The sequence below is a fragment of the Rosa chinensis genome, chromosome 2, assembly GCF_002994745.2.
Source record: "Rosa chinensis cultivar Old Blush chromosome 2, RchiOBHm-V2, whole genome shotgun sequence".
Classification (NCBI taxonomy): Eukaryota; Viridiplantae; Streptophyta; class Magnoliopsida; order Rosales; family Rosaceae; genus Rosa; species Rosa chinensis.
Window position 1 is genome coordinate 64,053,767 of NC_037089.1, and position 22,805 is coordinate 64,076,571.

Here is a 22,805-nt window from a genome sequence, read left to right on the forward strand (position 1 = left end):
CCACAACACCCCCACGCAGCTACTAAAACTCCGACACGCTTCACTCCCCGGAAGTCCACTTTTCAAAATGACGAAACCACCCCCGGCCGAACTCCACCGAAATGTGCACCACGTGCCGAAAGCTCGCGAATCTCGAAAGGGACACGGGAAATAGAAGAGACCCGCCCGCCTCCCCCACGCGCGGGCCCCAGGTCGGTCCATGTCGGCACGGGAATGCGGAATCATAAACCCCCCCCCCCCCTCCTATATATCCCACCACGAGGACATTTCGGTAATTCCGCTCCACGTTCCTATGCCTTTTCCCCCCCCCCCCCCCGCATTTTCCTAATGCAAAAAACACGTGCTGTAAAAGTTTTGATTATTATACTGGAATATAATGACACCAAGAAAGCTCATGGTCGATTAAGAGCTACCTTGTTTGACTCCCCCATATATATTCACATCCGCTGCGCTCCATCTTCTCCACCATCTCCAACACACTTACATACTTTTCTTACATTCCAATCCAAACTCTCAAAGCCCTCAATACACAAATTCTAAAATGGCAGAGAGATCCAACTTTGCGCAGACCTGCAACCTCCTCAGCCAGTACTTGAAGGAGAAGAGAAGCCAGTACCTGCAGGGAGATAGCTTCGGAGTGAAGCCAGCCCCGGCGACCATGAACTTGCTCAACACCATGGAGGCCGGCCCTCCAGCGGCGGCGAGTACTCCAGTAGGCCAGGCTCCGGATCAGCCCAGATCTGCTCCCATGACCATCTTCTACGGCGGGCAGGTCCTGGTTTTCAACGACGTTTCGGCTGAGAAGGCAAAGGAAATTATGGGATTGGCTACCAAAGGAAGCGCTGTGGTTTCCTCTACTGAATCGAATGTTGTAGTCAAACAACAACAACCACCACCTCAGGCTGTTGGGTCGGATTTGCCTATTGCAAGAAGGGCTTCGCTTCACAAGTTTCTGGCCAAGAGGAAAGAGAGGTAAATTCATTTCCCAAATTGGTTTTTGTTTGTTTGACTTCATTTATTCCCTGATTGGGTGAATATTATGGATGGGAGTTCTTATTGGGTTGTTTGAATTTCAGAGTGACTGCAGTAGCTCCATACCAACTGAACCACATCCAGAGAGCAGCTTCTCCCAAGGCAGAGGAACCAGTAGGAGCGCAAAGTTCAAAGCAGCTTGAACTCAGTCTATAGAGAAGATTTAACTAGCGCTCGATCTGATTAGATTTTAGGCTTTATATTTTGGGTTTTTTAGCGGAGGAGGCTCGTGTTCCCAACTCTGTTGTAGAACCCAAATTATTCTCACAACAAAATTTAATTTTTGTAACTATTTGTTTGATCAATCGATATAGATTGATCCATTTATGAAGATTATGATAATACTATCCATCGTGTAATTGAATTTCTTTCATAATGCAAGTTTCTTAATTAGGAATTCGTAACTTGTCTGGGATTGGATGAAGATAACCAAAAACTTTGCCTTCCGATCCATTCACATGTGGAATATAGGACGCCAGAGAGCTCGGAAAACGCGCGCGCTCTAAGTTTTGGCGAGTGTGACTTTGCCGCCGCCTAGAGTTTCCTAGATTTGTGCTTCTGAAACTCAAAATCATTTCAGGATTTTGGGAACATCGATCTCCCTTTATGGAGATGTAAAAAATCCCATCTTTTTTTTAATGGAAATTATTCTATGCACAATGATACACTTGTAAGATGATCTCAACATTGATATTTATAATTAATATTTTTATTAATAATCTAAGAGTGTATTTAATATAATCTAACCATCCATTTATGTCGGTGTACTGAATCATTCCCCTTTTTTGAAAGAAAAAAAGCTATACGTGGTAAATCCAAACAAGTTTGATTCAGAGTCATGTAACCAACTTTGAATTGTGAAGATTAGTTTTATGAGACCTAAACCCTAATGAGTGAGTTGCGCATACCAATTCTTTAAGCTCATTAAGAGATGACCTTTATGGTATGGATGAAACATGAATCACACCTACATCTTTCAATTTTCAACTTAAAGTATCTCTAAAAGCTTTTCTATAAGATACATATATAATTATATATATATATATATATTTTTTTTTTTTCAAGCTCATCAAGAGATGACCTTCATAGTATGGGTGAAACATGAATCACACCGGCGGCTTTCAATTTTCAACTTAAAGTATCCAAACGCTTTTCTATAAGATACATGTTTTTTTTTTTTTTTTTAAGAAATGAAGGACTCATAGATTTGCATATATGACCATGATTTTAGATATAGAATAGTACAAAAAACCACTACTCCGTTTAATACATTTTGAGCACCGAGTAGTCTATACTAAACTAAAATACTTCGCTCTATAGGCAATCTATTCTACTTAACTCCAGACGTCGACCACGTCATAGTGGCACACTGGAATCAAGTATTTCTACAAAGGCTCATAGAAGAGCTCCTGCCAATTAAGTATATATAGACATGGGGCAAACTAACATCTAGAAAAAACAACACACAAAAAAACAATGCCTAGACTGGGCCGAAACCCTCTGCCTCCCCAAAAAATTAGGGATATTTTTTTGAAATTAGAAGTTGATTGTATTAGATCAACAGCCAAAATGCTATGGACTATAAGCACTTACGAATAGAAAAAAAAAAAAAGGGAAACAATCAAATTCCTATCTAAGCATAGCAACTCATTAATTAGAAGACAATTTGAGCTCGTTTTTTAAAGCGAGCCTATACACAAAGACTAACTTTGTGTCTTCTAGAGAAAAACCATCAACTAGCACTCTATCCACCTAATGAAACAAAAAGCTACGTCACAGCAAACAAATAAGAACGAAATCATAATCCATAAGCCGCTTTCTCCAGTCTAACTTGATAATTACCAATTTCATATAATCATGACCTGAATTACGACTGACACTTTGGAGACTGTAAAAAGCCCAACATCCCCCAAGAAGGTCAAACTCTCGAATTAGGCCGACTCAAAGGACTAAGTAATGAATGAGGGTGTCAATGCACCCACCACCCTCACCCAATTCTGAATAGAATCAGACTTACTCAAATAGGCTCAGAAGAGGCTGATGACATGGCCTAGGCCTAGATCTAGAGGCCCAAGTCCAAGTAAGAAGATTGGAAGGAACACACCCCCGTTGCCAACCTGCCGCAAACATCGTCTAGGACTCCGGCGGCCGTCTAGTCCATCTAGCCATGGTGCACTGATCAGACTTCGACAAACCAGAAAACTAGAGTAGTTCCGACAAATTTTGAAAACGCTGATTTGCCGCAACGCACTTGACCTCGATCTTTCTCCCTGCTTTGCTAGACGATCAAACCCAGATCACCTAGTTCTCCCAACATTGTTAGAACTATCGGTGTCACCACCAAACTGAGGTTGAAGACACCACTAACCTCCTCTGCCTTCAATCTGAAATCACACCGTATGCCAACGCACGCCCAACGCCATGTTGGCACGGCCCGCAATGAGAAGCTTCGCCTTCATTATATCAGCCTACAATCAGAGAAACTTTCACCGCTGCCGCACTTTACTATACCCTAGGGTCTCTCTCTTCTTTTTTTATTTTTTGTTCAAACATAATGTGTGAGTTAAACTAAAAGTAATATAAAAATTGCAGTAACACTTGAATTCCAATATTTTTTTATAAATATTCTCTATAATTTATTATCCATAATTAGATATAATAATATTTTTAAAATTAAAAAATAATTAAACAATCAATGATAGAAGTAATATAATTGTTTTTGAAAGGGGAAGTAGAGAGAAGAAGAGAGTAGAGAATAAAAATGTTGTAAAAGATGATTCTCTATAATTTTAGAGTTTGCTGTAAATATGGAGATTTTGTTTATTCTCTCTTCACAATCTCTAAAATAGAAAATAGAAATAGGTGTAGGGAAGGTGTTGGGGTAAAAAAAATGCAATTTTTCCCTTAAAATAGAGGGAAAAAAAAACAAGATACAAATAAACTATTAGAGGTGCTTTTCTACTTTTTACTTTTCAACCAAATTTATGAAAATAGGAAGGCAACTTTGTTCAACCAAAATTAATTTATGTTCGTTAAGACATACAAGTCGAAGAAAAGAGTGGAGCAAGCTATCCGACACCAATCGACACGAAATGATCCAAAACCTAAAGCCAAGTCAGATACCAGGATAATCGTTGTAGGAATAAGATTTGGAAATGACGGCACTCGACAGTCTTGAAAGTACCACAGGCATGTGCAGATTCTCCAACAAATATTAATGGAACTACGATTCTTCGAACCAACATCTGGACGCTATCAGGCGGCATAAAGTTGTCGACCCTAATGGCCTAATAAAATGGAGATAGACAAATAAACCTCGGACAGCAGCAGCAACATTACTATTACTACTATCAAACCTGGAAGGATCGGCCTTGTCCGCATCCTCCGCCAAGTCCTGGTGCCATTTGAAATTTTGAATGAGAGTACCTAAGGAATGGTTTTCATTTTCCCTCGGTGAAAGGGCTTCAAATTGAGTTTAAAAACGCTCTGCCCATGGTTAATTGGCATCAAACAAATCAAGGCCGCCCCTCCGTATATAGAAAGTAATTATAAGGAGGTTTTTTTTTAAGGAAAGGAGGATGATTATGGTAGAGATGTTGATTATAGAAAGTAATCAGAAGGATGTTGATTATGGTAACCTGTGTAAAATTGTGGAATTAAGGACATATCCCTCGTAAATGATTCAGAGCACCGCCGTGCACTTGCACCAACATAAATGAATGGTTGGATTGCATTAAATACACTTTTTGTTTATTAAAAATAAAGTTGATAATAAATATCAAATGTTGAGATTATTTTACAAGGATTTGGTCACTTACACCGTCGGTGCATAGAATAATTTCCAAGTATATATATGTAATCATCCAGTTTTATTTGGTCATGTATCATTAAAACTACATGTCATTTATTTGTCTCGTTACTTTAAAATCAATTAGCTGTGAGTCTGTGACTTATTAGTTATTTGAAATAGTCGACATTATGAGCAATTATAGATTCAAATCTCACTGGCATCATGAGATTGATGTATGAATTAGAGAAAATAATTATCAGTTATACTCAAAATAAAATCCGGTTGTTTATTATGATTTTTGATCCGTTTTGTACCATATGCATGATTGAGCTTTTCTTGGCCTGATTAAAATGTGAATCAAATTTCATGCATATTTCTAGCTATCAGCTTCTTTGACATAAAAAACTTTATTATAATTTGGAAACTATTCTATAATTTTTTTACATTATTCTTTGAGTTGATAGTTTGAAACATCAGATTAGAAGGCATAATTAGATAATTACAACTTAAGAGATTCCCTTTGCCATAATTGAAATTCATGCCATAAGATATGCTATGGTGGAGATGTGAACACAATGATCTTCTATCATTATTAACGCATTAATTAAAAAGGGAAATGCGACTTGGTGATTGATCCAGTAGTGGACGACATAGATCTTTGCACACTCAATAATATTTTGGTTTTGCCATGTAGAGATGGTTCATATCTTGATAATATATATGGTGGCGCGCGAATCTCTATTGCTCCTGCATTGGAACCCAACTTGAAGTGCCCTAGTCGAGCACAACAACATGCATCATCTTCCAAAAGGGACAGTCACCAAAAACAACCCCGATGCTCCCCGCAACTCAAAGATCAAACCAGAACATGAGCCAAAAAGTCAGAAGAGAACACAAGTCTAGGCTCCTCATATAGAGATATATGCAAAAGATATATATGAGATACCTGCAAAAGATATTTTGATCCTCGATCGAGTAAGGCTCCGTTTGAAATTGCTTCGTTTTTAAAAAAATTATTTTTTTCTTCAAAATTTTAGATTTTATTAGGTTTGATAAATAAATAAAAAAACAGCTTTAATTGAAAGTTATTGAAAATACAAGAACAAAATGTGTTTTTTGGAAAACGGGGATTGCAATGCACGAATCAATCCTTACTGGGCAGCAGAAACCAAAATTAACAAACAGAACACCAGATTTTGGTTACGCAGTGAAAATCTCAACTTTTGAGATTAAAAACACTTTGGGGCTCTTACTCTTGAGAACCCAAAATAAGAATGAACTTATGATGAAGGATATGTTATTTACAAACTGAGAAAATGTTACAAACAATACCCAAACTAAGGTTCATTCTTAACTTCAGTACCCGACTATATATGCAAAACTATCACTTTGGTACCCAAAGTTTGAAGTCCGACCCAAAAATGGTACACGTCGTCCATCACGACGTTAATTAGTTAACCACGTGACATATTTTGAGGGCCCTCATGGTTTGCCACGTAGCAAAGACTTAACGCTGTGATGGACGACGTGTACCATTCTTGGGTCGGACTTCAAAGTTGGGGTACCAAAGTGATAGTTTTGCATAGTCGGGTATTGAAGTTAGGAGTCGGCCTAAGTTCGGGTACTGTTTGAAATATTTTCTCTTACAAACTTGAATAACACTAGCTCGGCTACAATGATTAGATGAAAACTAATACCAAGTTTCACTATGTCAATAAACCCATCAGACAACAGAGCTCAGACGACAGAATTGTTGCTTTCTGTTGTCTGAATAACTTTAACGACAGAATGAAAAAATTCTGTTGTCTGAATATAGTGATATACCATGGTAAATTGATTTTGAGAAAAATGTTTTGGTTCAGACAACAGTTTTCTGTTGTGTGTGTAATGGAGAGTTGCTTAGTTTTGAAAGTTTGCTTCTTTTTTTTTTTGGAAAGGACTGTTTGGTTTTTTGGTAACACATAAATGAAATTAGATCAAGTCATCAAACAACTTAATCAAATCGGGCCCGATGGATTTCTCAAACACTGAAAACGCCCCTCTCTCAAACTTCTCTCTTCTTCACAGCACATCTCTCAAACCAAAACCACTGAACTGAAAAATCCAGCGCCAAATCCAACATCAATCTCTTCTATTCGTTCACTATACTGCTGGTAAGCCATTCGATTAAGTGTTTATAGATTTAGGGGTTTTGTTGTATTGGGAATTTAGGGTTTTTTCGATTAACTGTTCAGCTCACTTTGCCTAGGCGAAGACAGAGGCTAGGTGGAAGACGGAGGTCTGCGAAAACCCAAACTTCTGAAAACCCAAACCTCCTCAAAACCTTCAACCCAGTCTCTGCGACGGTCGACGGCAGCGGCACGACGACCTCGTCTCGTTCTCGCGACATCACTCTGTCAGTCTCGGTCTGTCCCTCTCTCAGATTCGATCTGATTTACCTTTTTGTTAAAAGATTGCTTGATAATTCGGTTTGATTTACTTTTCTCTAAAAATAGCTTGATTTGATCTGCAAGCTTGAAATTTTATGTACTTGTTGCAGCTTTTGGTGGCGGAGCAGAAGAAAGAAAAGAAAAAAATAAGAAGGGGTCGGGAAAGAGAGGAGAAAGAAGAGGATATGGATGTTAAGAAAGATAGAGAAGAAAAGAAGAAGAAATAGGAAGAGGGAAGAAGTCAAGGTATCTGATATCCTCCTCCTCGCTCTTGATTTGAGATCCTTTTAAAAATTTGCTTCAGATTTTGATTAATTCTCGGTCTTTTCGAGTAGATGTCTCTTAGAGAATTGAGAGAAAGAGATTTTGATTACTTGTTTTGACAATTTCTTTGATCACTCAGTGATGTGTTTGCTCAATCACTGGGATAGTTTGCAAATATTTCATGCACCAGCTGCAGTTTGAGGGCATTGCTACTTGTAGTTATAGAACAGTAGTCTAGGATAAAAATTGACCAATAACTGTTTTCCAGTTACCAACTTGGAAACAAAAGCTCGAACAAACAGGAAACAGCACCGGACCAAACATGTCATGTCAGGATGTTCATTGTGTTATGTGCAAGTTGATATACATTTAATGCAATTACTAGAGTATGGAGGAGATTATCTAATATGTAGTCATTTTCTATTTCCTTCCTGAAGTTGCTTAAGCTGTTTCTTTGATATATTTTTAGTAAAGAGCACTGCTCTTTATAGAAAGGAGTTTCTGGTTTTTCTTTTCCAGAAAGTCTATAGCTGTTTTATACATGATAAAGACTATTGTTCTCAATTAATATAATGTAGACATTAAGTTCTTCTGGGTACAAGTAGAAGTATCTTAGCTTGTTTGATCCTGATGTGGAGTGTACCAGCTCATGTGAATCGTATCTGTTTTACTTGTTATGGATTGATTGATGATGCTGCTTAATTCAGAATAGCATAATATAATTTTAAGAAACCAACTGTGGAAAATCTGATTTGTCTTTGACGACGCATATCGGCCTTTTCTCTATTTGTCATGACGCAGAGCTTCTTCTATTTTTGCTCTATCTTTTTTCTTTGGATTTCGGTGACGCAGAGCAGTTTACTACCACATTTATGTATAGCAGTGCTTCCATCATCATATGATATATGAGCTGGTTGACTTTACTGTGTATATGTAGAACATGTGGAAGTTGGAGAAAATCTCAATGTGTTTATAATCTATGTACTTGAGTGAGTTGCTTGTTGTTATTATGATGAATATAGTCTGGAATTGTATTTAGAGTTCAGATTTTGTAAATAAGATCAAACAAAATGATACTATTGTATGCTCTTTTTTTGGAAGGTCACTAGGGCAAGCAGCGCCTGACATCTCTGCATTCATACGAGCCAAGGCAGCTGCGTATCCCATATTTGAGATGATAGAGAGGAACACAGTGAACCAATCCAGTAGCAAAACTGGCCGGAAACTGGACAAACTTGAGGGGCATATCCAATTCAAGGATGTATCTTTTAGCTACCCATCTCGTATAGATGTTAGTATCTTCAATAAGCTCAATCTTGATATCCCTGCTGGGAAGATTGTAGCCCTTGTGGGAGGAAGTGGTTCTGGCAAGAGTATAGTTATATCTTTGATTGAACGATTCTATGAGCCACTTGCTGGCCAGGTGTTGTTAGATGGAAATAATATAAGCGAACTTGACCTCAAATGGGTGAGGCAACAAATTGGGCTGGTCAATCAGTAGCCTGCTCTTTTTGCAACAAGCATTAGGGAAAATATTCTCTATGGAAAAGATGTTTTCTGGTATGTACGGTTAAATATTTTTCATATACAATAGAAATGAAATAGTCGTTTCTTTAATGCTAATGCTGATTTCTGTACAGAAGTGTACGTACGTACATGCCAAGCTTTGCTCTTCCTTTGGAAGTAATCTGTAGCTTTTATAGGATGTCTTTCCGTTTGTTTCATTTTAATTGATAGATCCTTCTTTCTCTTGAGAATGCATTAGAAACAGATAGCAGAAGCAATTCTTTCAGAAATAGATAGCAGAAGCATTTGACTTGTATCTGATGCTGATAATGTGTATTTCTTTATCTGTAGCATTACATAAGAGAATGGCGTTTGTCAATCATGACTGATAAATTAAACTAAATGACCCTCAGTGATTAAAAAGCTTTTAAGAAACAGTTTAACCATTAGGGACAATACAAAACTGCCAAATTTTAAGACTAAAGACCACACCATCCAGACCCAATAGTGTCTAGTATAATCTGGATAGCTCCCCTTAATGGGGATTGGGGATTTTAAAGTATTCTAGAAACAATGTCCTATAGTTATGAACTTATAATAGTCTTCTCTTCTTTAATTTTCTTTTTATTTAATTGCAGCAATTTTGAGGAATGAGATCGGATGGTTTGATGATACAAACAACACCAGTTCTATGCTTTCGTCGCGTCTAGAAAGTGATGCAACTTTATTACGAACTATTGTTGTTGATCGCTCAACAATTCTTATACAGAATGTGGGTTTGATAGTTGCCTCATTTATCATTGCCTTCATCTTGAACTGGAGAATCACATTAGTGGTCTTAGCCACGTATCCTTTGATCATTAGTGGTCACATCAGCGAGGTCCTATACCATTACTTCTTTCTGCTGTAGTTTTGAAAGAATTACTGAATAAGGATATTATTTTTTAACAGCATGCCAACAATTTCTACCTTTTGTTTCAGAAACTTTTCATGAAAGGCTATGGTGGCAACTTGAGCACAGCACATCTGAAAGCTAACATGCTAGCTGGGGAAGCTGTAAGTAACATCCGCACTGTTGCTGCATTTTGTTCTGAGGAGAAGGTCATCGACCTATATGCTCATGAGCTTGTTGAGCCTTCTAGACGTTCATTTACTCGTGGTCAGATTGCTGGCATATTCTATGGTGTATCTCTGTTCTTCATATTCTCATCCTATGGCCTGGCCTTGTGGTATGTTGCTTTTACCTCCTTCTGCCCTCCAGTTTTCTATAAGATTGGAAAAATTCTGTTGTCATTGATGCTAAGCTGGGAATGATAACAAAAGCTCATATTGGGTAGTTATTTCAAAATACTTTGTTTTTCTAGGAAAGAAGAAAATGATATGAACATAAAGCTTAATCTTTAATTTGTCATCTGTATAAAAAAAATCTTTTTGGCCTTACTCTATCTGTCATGAATGAAGAGCTTGATATGAATTCAAAGCATAATCTTTGGTTTTTTTTTTTTTCTGTCACAATCAGGTATGGTTCTGTTTTGATGGAAAAGGAGCTTGCTACCTTTAAATCTGTCATGAAATCATTCTTTGTTTTGATTGTAACGGCATTAGCAATGGGTGAGACTTTAGCACTTGCCCCAGATCTTTTAAAAGGGAACCAAATGGTGGCATCAGTCTTTGATGTAACAGATCGTAGAACAGAAGTCCTAGGGGACATAGGAGAAGAGGTTACGAAAGTGGAAGGGGCAATTGAGTTAAGGGGTGTTCAATTTAGCTACCCATCGAGACCAGACGTAGTGCTTTTCAGGGACTTCAATTTGAAAGTTCGAACTTGAATGCATAGCTAGATTATGGAGGGTTTTTTTGCCTAACTAATATGATCGACTTTTGCCTTTATTGATCATATTTTGACCTCCTAACAGATTACTCAACTTGTAGGATGGATTGATGGTAATGTTGAATATTGATGTAGTTTGCTGGCTGATTTAAATGAAATGGCCTTTGACTTGTTATAGTTGGATGTTGTTATTGTGCTTACTAGTCAACACAGGTTTTTCAATATATGATGTGGTTATAATACAGCTCATACAATATAAATACCGAATGAAGTTGTTGTTGCACCAAACATCAGACAACTTAAATACCAAATCAAGCTGACGTTAAACAAAACATCAAACAACAGATATTTGTGGTTATAAGACAACTGAGACAACATAAATAACCAAGAAACTGATATTAAACCTTGCATCAAACAACAGAATTTAACCAAATATCTGTTGTCTGAAACAATAGAAGACCACAGAAGAAATAGGCCATCTAAATTCCTTATGACAACCAGACAACAGATATATGTGGTTATAAGACAACTGAGACAACATATATAACCAAAAAATTGATATTAAACCTTGCATCAAACAACAGAATTTAAGCAAATATCTGTTGTCTGAAACAATGGAAGACCACAGACGAAACAAGCCATCTATATTCCTTATGACAACCAGACAACAGAAAACATAATAAACATATGTCGTCCACAATAGATTCACACAACAGAAAATTAACCAAGATAGATCAAAACTCTATATTCACACCACAGATTTCTGTCGTGTTAACTAAATACATACGATAGAGTTTTATAAATAGATGTTGTCCAGAATCTTTTATAACAACATATTTCTGTCGTTTGATTACATCTTCAACCTCAGAAAGTCATAATTCGGCATATCTCAATACAATCAGACAACAGATTATTGGCCGGCCTATGTTGTTTGAGTGAAATATAGATCACGGGTAATATCTGTCGTCTGAAGGCCTAAGAGATATCAGGCTACTAGACAACAGAAATTTTCTGAATCAGACAACAGTCCTCGGCTGTTGTCTGATGGGTTTATTGACATAGTGTTTGTCTTCCATCTTGAACTCTTTCTTCACTTGAACGGTCACCAAATATCGCTCTCATTTCTTCACAGCTCCTCAACTAATTCTTGCGTCCTTAGATGCATCCCCACTGACCGTGTATACTTCTGAATATATGAAGGACCAACGGCCAAACCTCTAACGCAAAGATTCTACCATAATTCTCCTTTAATTATGAAATAAACTTTCCATATAAGAAATCCAACAAATCTTAAGGAAAATCAATTAGGAATAGACAAGTCCTAAAAACCCTAGAACATCAACACCATGATTTTAACAATAAGAAAAATCTTTAAAAACGTAAATACATAAAGAGAAAATGTTACAAACAGTACCCGAATTAAGGCTCATTTTTAACTTCAGTACTCGACTATGCAAAACTATCACTTTGGTACTCTAAGTTTGAAGTCTGACCCAAGAATGGTACACGCCGTCCATCACGGCGTTAACTAGCTAACCACGTGGCATATTTTGAGGGCCCTCATGGTTTGCCACGTAGCAAAGACTTAACGATGTGATAGACGACGTGTACCATTCTTAGGTTGAGCTTCAAACTTGGGATACCAAAGTGATAGTTTTGCATAGTCGGGTACTGAAGTTAGGAGTCGGCCTTAGTTCGGGTACTGTTTGAAATATTTTCTCATACATAAAACCCAAAACCTACTTTCCAAAATTGGACTCCACATGAAACTGACTACTGACTCGGGATTGCAACGTGTTGCAATCCCATGCATATGCATATGCATTTACCTGTGATTCTCTGAGATCAGTAAATAGATTTTGTCACAACTTTGTATGGGAATGCCAACACGATCTGTACAAGAATTGTACCTACAGTTATAGGTCACTGACATCATATTTTATAAGTAGCCCAGATGTTGCTTTTAGAAGTTGTTGTGGATTAAAACACGCTCTGTAGTTGTTTTATGTGCTGACAACACTTTTAAAAATATTATTTACCAAACACAAAACTGTTTTAATTTACAACGGATTATTCTCACAACACAGCAGCAACAGTTTTTTTTTTTTTTTTTTAAATCACAACAATCAATAAACTAGAGCTAAATGTTTGTTCAAAAGGTCTCTCGAGTGAAACAAGGGTCAAAATGTTTGTACTTTCTTCCATGCGTATCAAAATGTTTGTACCTTCTTCCATGTCTACGCATATATTGTATTTATACTTGCTCTATTGTATCAGAACACATCTTTATCTTGCATTCTTGCTGGTTGTTCATAGGAGTTGGGCCGGGCTTTTGGTCTTGTCCTCGTTCGTGACCCAATGATTAGGTAAAAAGGTTTAACTTGGGCCTAGTGTTTTTCACCCTTCACAAAAATACAAGAACTAGAAGACAAATAAAGTCATATCAAGGACCTACTCATCCAGATAAAAAAAAAAACAAAGGAAAAAAAAGGGACCTACTCAACAACCTAATTCTGTCTCATATCTGCAAACAGATTTGAGGTTCTCACTCGTTTAGCTTGCATATTAGAAGTTTTGTGAAATACGTTTATCAATTATCTATATTTAGTTAGAACAAAAATAAAAACAAGTTTTCTGAAGGATTGAAAAAAGTGATGAAAATTGTAACAAAAACAAAAAAAAAAGTAGTGAAAATGAATAATGAACCACTCCTTTATACGTAAAGAGTTGAGCTCTGATCCACTCATTTTCTCTCCACACACATTACTTATTTTCATGTACGAAAATGTTCACTAGGTCAGTTATTGACCAAGAAAATAATGCTCAACCATCTTTGGATGTAAATCCAATGGCAGAGAAAATTATTATTAAGTTGAGGTGTTTTGTTTTCCACCATTGGATGTAAATCTAAGAGTTATTGAGCATAAATTCTTTGGTCAGCAACTGACCAGGTGAACACCACTGTTTTCATGATAATTGTAATTCATGATAATCTAACCAAATACTAAAATAAAAATGAAAAATTTCATGATAATTGTAATTCTCCATAAACAAGCCACTTCGGAATCCAAACCTGCCCAACCATAATATTGGCTGCCTAAACCAGTAATAATTGAACCAGGAGTTGAGATGTGCCTAATCAAGTAAGTATCCAGGTGGCAAGACCTCTGGAGACCATTTTTCAGCTCGTCATTGGCTGTAGCAGAACCCAAAATCACCAGCACGGTGTCGTTAGCATTTTATCCCAATCGTTTAAATAATAATAAAACCATGTAAATATATAAAATCCCTGAATAGGGACCATTAATGATCTCTCTCTGTGTCAGAGGCCTCTCTCTCTCTCTCTCTCCTGCTCTGTTTCTTTCTCTTTGATTCCTTGAGGCTCGAACCCTAACCAGTCCAATTGATCGGCAAAACATCGGGGCAAAATCGGCGAGGAAATGCAGCACCAGAGGCTGAAGCAGCAGCAGCAGCAAGCTCTGATGCAACAGGCTCTTCTTCAGCAGCATTCTCTCTACCACCCCGGCCTCTTGGCTCCGCCTCAGGTTCGAGCTCTGGTTCCTCTTCCGTCGTCGCTCTCTCTCTCTCTCACTTTGATTCTCAATTTTGGATTTCGAGTCCTTAGCTTGGTTTTTGATGGATTCATCTTTGAGCTTTAGATTGTGTTCGTCTGTGATTGGATTGTGGAAAAGCTAGGGTTAAGTGTCGTTCCGTCTTCTTTCGGAAGCTCCTGGCTCGCGAAAGCTAGCGGATTTTCGGATGGTTTTGGTTTGGTTGTTTGTTGGTGATCAAAATTGGGATTTTGATTTTTGGAGCTAAAATGGAGCTCGATGTTTTGGGGATTCGGTGATTGAAATGTGTGGAAAGTTTGATAATTTAGCATTGTGAATTATTTTCTTGGAATTCTAGAATCTAGAGGCATTGTTGGCATGGTGTGATTTTTTGGTCATCATTATGTTGTAGTGATGTAGTGGGAGGAATTTAATGAATTTGTTGAACTTTTTTGTGGTTTTTATTGATTGGTTCCAATTGTGTTGCTGGTTCTGATTTTGAAGCGTCCTTGTAAGTTCATGATGGTGATGACAGGAGTTTCCACTCTATAAGTAAACCATGTACCCCATTTTGGATTAGTTTAGAAGTCGAATGAAGTGCCCAGAGGTTGCCCTCTTTAGGTGAAGTTTAGTTCTTGTCCATTTACATTCCCTTTCATGTTGGAGCACTAGTATTTTAATTTTTAATTGTGAGGTTTTGGTACAAGTACCTACTAAAACTGATTCTGCGCGTTTAGGTAGGCACACCTGGTTTGGTTGATAAACAAGTAGGGTTTTGATTTATTTTTATTTAGGCTTCTTTTATTTTGCTTCCGCTTTTAGGTTTCTTTTATTTTCTTTCTTTTTACATTTTTATTTTTGCAGATAGAGCCAATCCCAAGTGGAAATCTGCCTCCTGGTTTTGATCCAAGTACTTGCCGCAGTGTGTGAGTGTTTGTCTAGACATTTTTTGTTCTTTTTTCTTTTTGGTTCCACCACCATGCTTAAATGAGTGTCATGTTACTCCATAGTTTCTTTCCCGTAGATTTACATAGAATAATTTTTAGTTTTATTTCATTCATTCTTTCTCTTCAATTTGTCAAAAGATTAAGAGACACTGGTGACTTTATGCATTGTCTTGTGTCTTTCCTGGTTGAGAGTTGAGAGTTAGTGTTTTGTGTAGATTAATCCCCCCCCCCCCCTTTACTTCACTTCGGTTCTTAATACTTCCATTTTGCTTTCTTCTTGAGAAATTTCAGGTATGTTGGGAATATCCATACCCAGGTGACAGAACCACTTCTTCAAGAGGTTTTTGCAAGTACAGGTGCTGTTGAAAGCTGTAAACTTATAAGAAAGGAAAAGGTAAGCTCGCAATCATCTACACCCCACCCAAACCTTTCCAGTTGGTTAGCTCTTTCCTGTACAGTTCTAATCCAACAAACAAGTTTACTATCGAACATTTCTGGACTCAATTAGTTACTATCTGCATACTTGATTTTACAACCTTATGATCACATCACTGTTCCTGGCTTTTGCAGTCATCCTATGGGTTTGTCCACTATTTTGATCGCAGATCAGCCGCTCTTGCAATATTGTCTCTCAATGGAAGACAGCTGTAAGTACATGTCTTATTTATGTTCCATCTGATTATTCTTTACTTGTCTATTTTTATGTTGTGTTTTATCTTACAACTTGTTATCTGGTTTCCAGGTTTGGACAGCCTATCAAGGTGAATTGGGCATATGCCAGTGGTCAGAGGGAAGATACATCAGGTTCGTTCTTTTCTTTTCTCCTCCTGGGAACTCATACAGGTGATTCTCTGGCATTTATAAGCTAGGTTACTGTATGATCCTGTCTTTTTTTATTTGCAGGTCACTTCAACATTTTTGTAGGTGATCTCAGCCCTGAGGTTACTGATGCTACATTATTTGCATGCTTTTCCGTTTATTCCAGTTGTTCGTAAGTGTCTCATCTCATAAAATGGTTGTCTCAAATTTCTCAATTTTTTCAAACAAGACATGTGATGAAACTCTAGGTTCATCCATTTATTGTGGGTTATGCTTAGATTGTTTTTTTTGTTTTGTTTTTGTTGTTGGGTTGGCCTAATTTGATTTTTTTTGTTGGTCTTAGAGATGCAAGAGTTATGTGGGATCAGAAGACAGGGCGCTCTAGAGGCTTTGGGTTTGTCTCATTCCGGAGCCAACAGGTAGCATCTTTTTGAACAGAAATAAAGGATCAAAGATTTGGGTCTTTTGGAATGTGTGGAATCTTGAATCCGCTTTCCCGTTTTCTTTTGTTGCTGTCTTAATTATGAGTTTTGAGTGCAAGGGTTTAGATTTAGAAATATTAGCTAACGGCTCAAACATAATGAGATCAAATTACAAAATTTTCTTTTAGAGTCACTATTTTAAAGCATCGGCCTCAATCTATCCTCTGCTTTTATAATTGTTATTTGTACATAAGTAAATTCTCATCATATTTCATTTTTTCTTTCAGGATGCTCAAAGTGCTATAAATGACTTAAATGGTAAGAACAATGATATAGTTTTTTGGTTTTTCCTTGGAAAAATGTTTTGTCTGTATAAGAAGTATATTGAAACAAAGAATGTGCAAGGGACTAACGGGTGCAACCTGATTAAACCAGAAGGGGGAGCTGGAGGGAGGGAGGGAAGGGAGGGAGAAAATGGATATGGTCACTGACCCCTTTTAATTACCCATATGTTAACAAATTTTACATGCCAAGCCACCTTTCTTTCTTTTTTCAATTTGGTTTTTGGTTTTTCTGAATTCATAATATGTAAGAATTGGCAATCCCGTTAGAGCCTCTATATATGTTCACCGGTTACTTTTCACTCATGACTTTTATAACAACTTTGTGGGGTGTTTTGTGTAGGAGCAATTTTCTTATACTAATTCATCTACACAGTTTCAAGGTAGTATATAAGTACTGTGTTCTTTTAGTTTATTCTGTGGCCCTTGGTTGTAAGTCATAAGTGGCAGTTTCTTCAACTGGAAAATTTTCAGTAAATTTTTGAACCAGTATGCAAGTTTTGGAGAAAGTCTAACATGGGGTTGCTATGGAGTGGGCCCAAAAACAGTTTGCCAAATCAGTGGGTCCCACTTTAAATTACACAGATCACACCTAATGTGCAGCTGCATCAGCCATGTGCTGTTGCTGCCTGACCGAAGACCTCATAGTTAATGAGCCTTGTGGCTTCCTCGTTTACTTTTATGTTCCATCTCTTCTCACCATAATCTGAACTTGTTTGGTGAAATGTGCAGGTAAGTGGCTTGCCAGTAGACAGATACGTTGCAACTGGGCAACAAAAGGTGCTGGCACCAATGAGGATAAGCAGAGTTCAGATGCCAAGAGTGTGGTGGAACTAACAAATGGTTCCTCAGGTGAGTCCAGGGTCATGCTTTTTAATCACTTGATTGGAAATAGCATGATTATAATTTGGGTTTTTGTTAAATTGATTTTTTTTTCTATTTTTCTTTTATTGAGTTGTGTGCAAAGATTGAGCTCTGTCTATGTTGTGCCTATGGAAGACTCATATGCTCTTCTGATTCTGCAGAAGACGGAAAAGAGGCAACTAACAATGAGGCTCCGGAGAACAACCCCCAATATACCACTGTCTACGTTGGCAATCTTGCTCCAGAGGCAAGACATTTTCGAATCCATTAGTTTTCTCTCTCTTCTCCCTCTCTCTCTCTCTCTATATATATATATATGTGTGTGTGTGCGTGTGTTTATATATTAGATATTCTTGTATATCCCTCTATTCCCCAATGAAGTAGTAGCAGAACTGAGGTTGAGTTTCAACTTTCTGTATTAGTGCTTCTGTGCTTGTCAATCTGTGTGGAGAGGTTATAGATGTAGAGAGCAAATTGAAGCACATAGTATTTGCATTAGGAATTCTAGTGCCGTCAGTGATTTGAAACCTGTTCTATTGTTTTGTTACAGGTCACTCAGCTTGATCTTCATCGTCACTTTCACACTCTTGGTGTTGGAGTAATTGAAGAAGTTCGGCTTCAGCGTGATAAGGGTTTTGGGTTTGTCAGGTTCAATACCCATGCTGAGGCAGCTCTGGCTATACAGATGGGAAATTCTCAGTCGAATTTGTGTGGAAGACAAATAAAGGTGGGGTTCACTGCTATTTATTGTATCTATTGCAACTCTCAAGATTGCTGGCACACAAGACGTTGTGGTTTGGTACAGTATTACATGCATTTACTTGTTGGACTGAATTTACATCACTGAAATCTGATCAATTGTCAAGGGGAATCTCGTACTGATCCATATTCATGATATTGACTGTTTAAGTGTTCCGTCTTTTCATGTCTATATATTGACTGCTGAGTTGTTTCTTGTTGTGCATGCAGTGCTCTTGGGGCAGCAAGCCTACTCCACCAGGAACAGTCTCAAACCCACTCCCTCCTCCTGCTGCAGCAGTGCCTATCCCGGGCCTCTCTGCAAGCGACCTCCTGACCTATGAGCGGCAACTAGCAATGAGCAAGATGGGCGGTGTCCATGCCCTTATGCACCCCCAGGGACAGATCCCTCTTAAGCAGGGGGCAATGGGAATGGGCACTGCTGGAGCAAGCCAGGCTATATATGATGGTGGATTCCAGAATGTTGCTACTGCCCAGCAGCTCATGTACTACCAGTAATAATACATAAGTTAAATGCTACAGCCTACATATATATTCCTGTACCATGCAGGCGTTATCTGAGAGTTAAAAACCCTTAGGAAGCTATTTATTGTTTATCCCTCCCTTGTGTGGAGAGGTGGTTGTTACCTTGTCTTATATGCTTGCTCTTGTCTCTGTATGGATATGTAACATGTATGATCTCCTGTTTTCTTCATTTTCATGTTGAGAGCTTATTATTAACGAGTGTTGGCCTCTTTCTTTTAGCCTTGTTTCTTTTTTAAAACACGGCCTACTTGTAAAACCCACTTCCTTATGGTTGGTTAAGTAAATAGATGAAGGATTTTTCTTTGGAGTTGTGCATATTACCAACGATGTATTGGTCATCTGGTGTGCAATTTTCAATTCTCAATTTTCAATCGGATTATTAATTGCTTAGCATTTCTGCCGGCGTTACTCAAAGTACGTATATTAGTGATAGTATGAGCTGTACGTAATCACAAATTTAAAATACAACATCTAACAGAAGATTTCTTCATCCATACAATACTATCTTTCTTTAGATACCAAAGTGATACTAACATGGTTGACCTTGTTGAGAAGACGAGACGGGGTAAGAGGCATTCTACAAGAAACAATTTCTAACATTGAACCCAAAACAAAATGATCCGCAGGCCAGTGCAGGTGACAGGTCATCCACACCTTTCTCATGATAATCCATACCAACTCGGTAATTCATGTGACAAACTTCTGGTCATAAAGCTGGTTTAATCTTTCTCCAACCTTGCAATATAATTGTCATAGAACTTCCCTGCGCTCTCAAGATCTCCAAGCTCGGTATAACAATCAGCAATTGCTCCATAAGCTTCTGTGTTTCCCGAGTCTTCTCCTTCTCGCTCAGAGATTGCCAAAACCATAGAATGGTACTTAATGGCATCTCGATATTGGCCCTGTCGTTGCAGTGAGGCTCCTGAGAGATGCAAATCAAATTACTGAGAACATGCTTAGAAAAGAGATCCTTATAGCAAATAACAAAGCCAGCATAAGAATTTACACAGCATCCAACTGAATCTAAGAAATAAGACCAACAAATGCAGAAGTAGTCTGTAACCAAATTAGCACATGATGTTTACTTTTATTTGCTTGTTCTTATTTATTTACCTTAGGAAAGTTGCAACTGTTTCTTTGCCTGTCAATGAATGAATTTGGGATCTCTCCATAAAATTCTATTTACACATCATACAATAACAGAGCTTAACTAATGCATAAAGGAACTGAAAAGGTTTTGTTTTTAAGACGTGGCCACTCCAAACTTGAAGTGCATTAGGTTATAATATTTTCTGTGTCTATTTAAACTGCTCCAAACTTAAAGAACATTAGGTTTCTACATTGAGTTATAGTAACTGAGAGGGGAGTAACGAACAAGGGAAATGAAAACAAACCTAGACCCCTTGCAGCCTTCTTCTCCTCAATTGAGTCCTCCAAACTTTGAGCAAGCTCCAGAGCTGCCTTAAACTCAGTAGATGCTTTCTGTGGTTCTTGGTTTCTCAGAAAGTTTTTCCCAGCCTTCAATCGAGAAATCAACTCATGCTTCCTTGGATCAATTATAACCTCGCTCTCTGGTATTCTTCCACTAGGTGCATAACTCAAAGTGGGAGCATATGATTCGATCTTAGCTTGTCTTCTCAGAGCAGCATTAATTTGTCGTAACTGTTCGTTCACTCGTTGTAATTCCCCTTTCCTTTGCCGGGCAACCAGCCCTATGATAAAAGAACTAAGCTATCAACAACATAATGAATACTTTTCAATGAAGTCATCATTTAAACCAAATAAAACAAAACAAAAGTACTCGATACATCTTTCCCCTTATACTCTACGGAACATAAACAATGCTGATTGTAAAGCAAGTAATATCTTACCTCCAACAGTGGCCCCTACAAGGGCAACAGACAGTAGCAGAGGCATGTTGAAAAAAGAGTTGTCGGCCTCACATGTTTCTGCCAAAGCATTCAAAGGTGCAGTGAACATTAAGGCATTTCCGAGCAGAAGCTCCATTGCTGGGAATCTCAATTCTGTAGCTCCCTGCAGAAGTGTTCAGTAGATCGAAATAACCACATGTATCTTTAGTAAAACTAGAGAACTTAAAAAAGTCTCCTCATGCCAATTCATGTGACATCTTCCAGTCGAACGGCAATCAATCCACAGGAAGTTTATACAGACACTGGAGCGCAGCACGAAAATGTATATAATGCGCATCTAAAACAAGTTATAAACCCGGGAAGAATCGGCAAGTTGGCAATGGGGAGGTCAAATATCTCCCAAGAATAAACAAAAGCTGATAAAGACGAACTCACCATCATACCTGACATTTTGTGGCCGGCGACATCTCCAACACCTCAATTTGATTCTCTCCAAACGCTTCGACTTTAAATGGAAGAAACGCCGACTTCCATGGTTCTAGCAACGAAAAAACACTTCATCTTAAAACAGATGTACGATCCGACAGAACAGATATTGCATAAATCCAACCCTTCAGGTTCTTGGCATTACTCATGTTAACAGTTAACCAATATTAATCACAGCGACAGATGCACATTGTAATTGTATGTCACTGTCACAAATCGAAACGAAAAGGAGAAAGCTTTTCAATTGCTGAACCAACCTACATTTGAATTGGGACAAACCCTTTTTACCCGAAATGTGAAGACTGTATTCTGAGTAACCAACAAATGCAAAGGTGGGAAAGCAGAGAATGGTAGTGGAAAATTAAGAGGAGTTGGGGGAGTGAGTGGGCTTACCGAGGAGGGTGGACTTGAGGGAGAATTGATCGGAGGGTGGAGATCGGGCGGAGGTCTTGGGGTGAGTGAAGAAGCAAGAGAAACGAGCTACCACTGCCATTGCTGCTGCTGCTGCCGCTGCTTCGGATAAACGTTTGGCGTAAACGGTGGGATTTTCGATATAAAGAGAATGTTTGATCAAGTCAAGTGACCACGGTTTTGGATAAAATACCACTCGTGCCATTCGTCATGGGACGACAATGCATCACCCAATGGCACATTATATATATGAATTATTTTGCTGCAAATTAAAATTTAGCACCTTGTTTTTTTTTTTTTTGATCGGGAAGTTAAGTTAGTAACTCACACACTCATGCAGTGGTATCCCAGCATCTGCAGTGTCATTGCGGCGAAAGCCAGACTAATCCACTGCATCGCAGGCGCACAAACTCAAAAGATCCTTCAAATCTGTTGGCCACATAATGGAACTAGGATTCGAACGCTAGACCTAGGGGTTCTAGACTAGACCGTTCGACCAGCACACCACACCACATGGTTAAATTTAGCACCTTGTTAAAGGCTCATTTGCAAATTTTTTGTATAGAAGAAAATGAATTCTATTCACCTCCAAATTTAGAAAAACACTAAGTCCTTATTAGTTGCCTATGTGTGTCTAAATTCTCTTTTTTTTTTTTGTTTGGCGGTAAAAGACAAACTTTATTAGCAACAACAAAAATTACAGACCCATAGATGGACCACAGCTATTACAACAAGAGAAGTAAAGAAGGACATAAACAGGCCCAACACACAACAAAGCCCAATGAAAACTAATCCAGGGAGGAGGGGAGAGGCCGACGCAATTGTATTGAGATCGACACAATGTAGACCACTGCGAACGGGGGCTGCCGAATTTGGAATCACCTGGAAAGAACACCAGAACAAATCCCATCCACAGACACAAGAAATCCCCGCAAACTAAATTCTATAGCCTAAGAA

At 38.1% G+C, this 22,805-nt stretch overlaps 4 protein-coding genes across 5 annotated transcripts; 3 read left to right on the top strand and 1 right to left on the bottom strand.

Moving 5' to 3' along the window:
• Positions 1-433: 433 nt before the first annotated feature.
• On the top strand, positions 434-1,429 carry LOC112190005 (protein TIFY 10b). The gene is made up of 2 exons (XM_024329420.2): positions 434-972; positions 1,077-1,429. The coding sequence occupies exons 1-2, from the start codon at positions 542-544 to the stop codon at positions 1,186-1,188; spliced, it is 543 nt and encodes a 180-aa protein (XP_024185188.1). The 5' UTR covers positions 434-541; the 3' UTR covers positions 1,189-1,429.
• Positions 1,430-8,579: 7,150 nt separating this feature from the next.
• LOC112188835 (ABC transporter B family member 10) lies at positions 8,580-10,865 on the top strand. The gene is made up of 4 exons (XM_024328054.2): positions 8,580-9,075; positions 9,660-9,901; positions 10,003-10,250; positions 10,541-10,865. Exons 1-4 carry the CDS (start codon positions 9,057-9,059, stop codon positions 10,848-10,850), a joined length of 819 nt encoding a protein of 272 aa, XP_024183822.1. The 5' UTR covers positions 8,580-9,056; the 3' UTR covers positions 10,851-10,865.
• Positions 10,866-14,147: 3,282 nt separating this feature from the next.
• On the top strand, positions 14,148-19,387 carry LOC112186988 (oligouridylate-binding protein 1C). Its single transcript, XM_024325580.2, has 12 exons — positions 14,148-14,397; positions 15,268-15,329; positions 15,642-15,744; positions 15,921-15,997; positions 16,093-16,154; positions 16,254-16,341; positions 16,513-16,588; positions 16,879-16,909; positions 17,665-17,784; positions 17,958-18,043; positions 18,347-18,523; positions 18,766-19,387. The coding sequence occupies exons 1-12, from the start codon at positions 14,293-14,295 to the stop codon at positions 19,051-19,053; spliced, it is 1,275 nt and encodes a 424-aa protein (XP_024181348.1). The 5' UTR covers positions 14,148-14,292; the 3' UTR covers positions 19,054-19,387.
• A 120-nt stretch (positions 19,388-19,507) lies between these two features.
• Positions 19,508-22,068, bottom strand: LOC112186989 (protein FLUORESCENT IN BLUE LIGHT, chloroplastic). Of its 2 annotated transcripts, none has more exons than XM_024325581.2 (5): positions 21,831-22,068; positions 21,395-21,489; positions 20,952-21,114; positions 20,475-20,792; positions 19,508-20,002 (listed from the first exon to the last, which is right to left on the bottom strand). In XM_024325581.2, the coding sequence occupies exons 1-5, from the start codon at positions 22,051-22,053 to the stop codon at positions 19,800-19,802; spliced, it is 1,002 nt and encodes a 333-aa protein (XP_024181349.2). In that variant the 5' UTR covers positions 22,054-22,068; the 3' UTR covers positions 19,508-19,799. The 2 variants fall into 2 exon arrangements, with proteins under 2 accessions (XP_024181349.2, XP_024181350.1); XM_024325582.2 differs by having other exon boundaries at positions 21,387-21,489; positions 21,831-21,885.
• Positions 22,069-22,805: the final 737 nt, after the last annotated feature.

What these genes read in the sequence shown, in the direction of transcription:
- LOC112190005 (XM_024329420.2), top strand. Translation starts at nt 542, where the DNA reads ATGGCAGAGAGATCCAACTTTGCGCAGACCTGCAACCTCCTCAGCCAG. An exon ending in CTGGCCAAGAGGAAAGAGAG is followed by an intron (nt 973 to 1,076) that starts GTAAATTCATTT and finishes TTTGAATTTCAG; the next exon opens with AGTGACTGCAGTAGCTCCAT.
- LOC112188835 (XM_024328054.2), top strand. An exon ending in TTAGTGGTCACATCAGCGAG is followed by an intron (nt 9,902 to 10,002) that starts GTCCTATACCAT and finishes CTTTTGTTTCAG; the next exon opens with AAACTTTTCATGAAAGGCTA. An exon ending in TCCTATGGCCTGGCCTTGTG is followed by an intron (nt 10,251 to 10,540) that starts GTATGTTGCTTT and finishes TGTCACAATCAG; the next exon opens with GTATGGTTCTGTTTTGATGG.
- LOC112186988 (XM_024325580.2), top strand. Translation starts at nt 14,293, where the DNA reads ATGCAGCACCAGAGGCTGAAGCAGCAGCAGCAGCAAGCTCTGATGCAA. An exon ending in GCCTCTTGGCTCCGCCTCAG is followed by an intron (nt 14,398 to 15,267) that starts GTTCGAGCTCTG and finishes TTATTTTTGCAG; the next exon opens with ATAGAGCCAATCCCAAGTGG. An exon ending in TTGGCAATCTTGCTCCAGAG is followed by an intron (nt 18,044 to 18,346) that starts GCAAGACATTTT and finishes GTTTTGTTACAG; the next exon opens with GTCACTCAGCTTGATCTTCA.
- LOC112186989 (XM_024325581.2), bottom strand. Translation starts at nt 22,053, where the DNA reads ATGGCACGAGTGGTATTTTATCCAAAACCGTGGTCACTTGACTTGATC. An exon ending in CGCCGGCCACAAAATGTCAG is followed by an intron (nt 21,115 to 21,394) that starts GTATGATGGTGA and finishes ACACTTCTGCAG; the next exon opens with GGAGCTACAGAATTGAGATT. An exon ending in GAAGGCTGCAAGGGGTCTAG is followed by an intron (nt 20,003 to 20,474) that starts GTTTGTTTTCAT and finishes TGCATCTCTCAG; the next exon opens with GAGCCTCACTGCAACGACAG.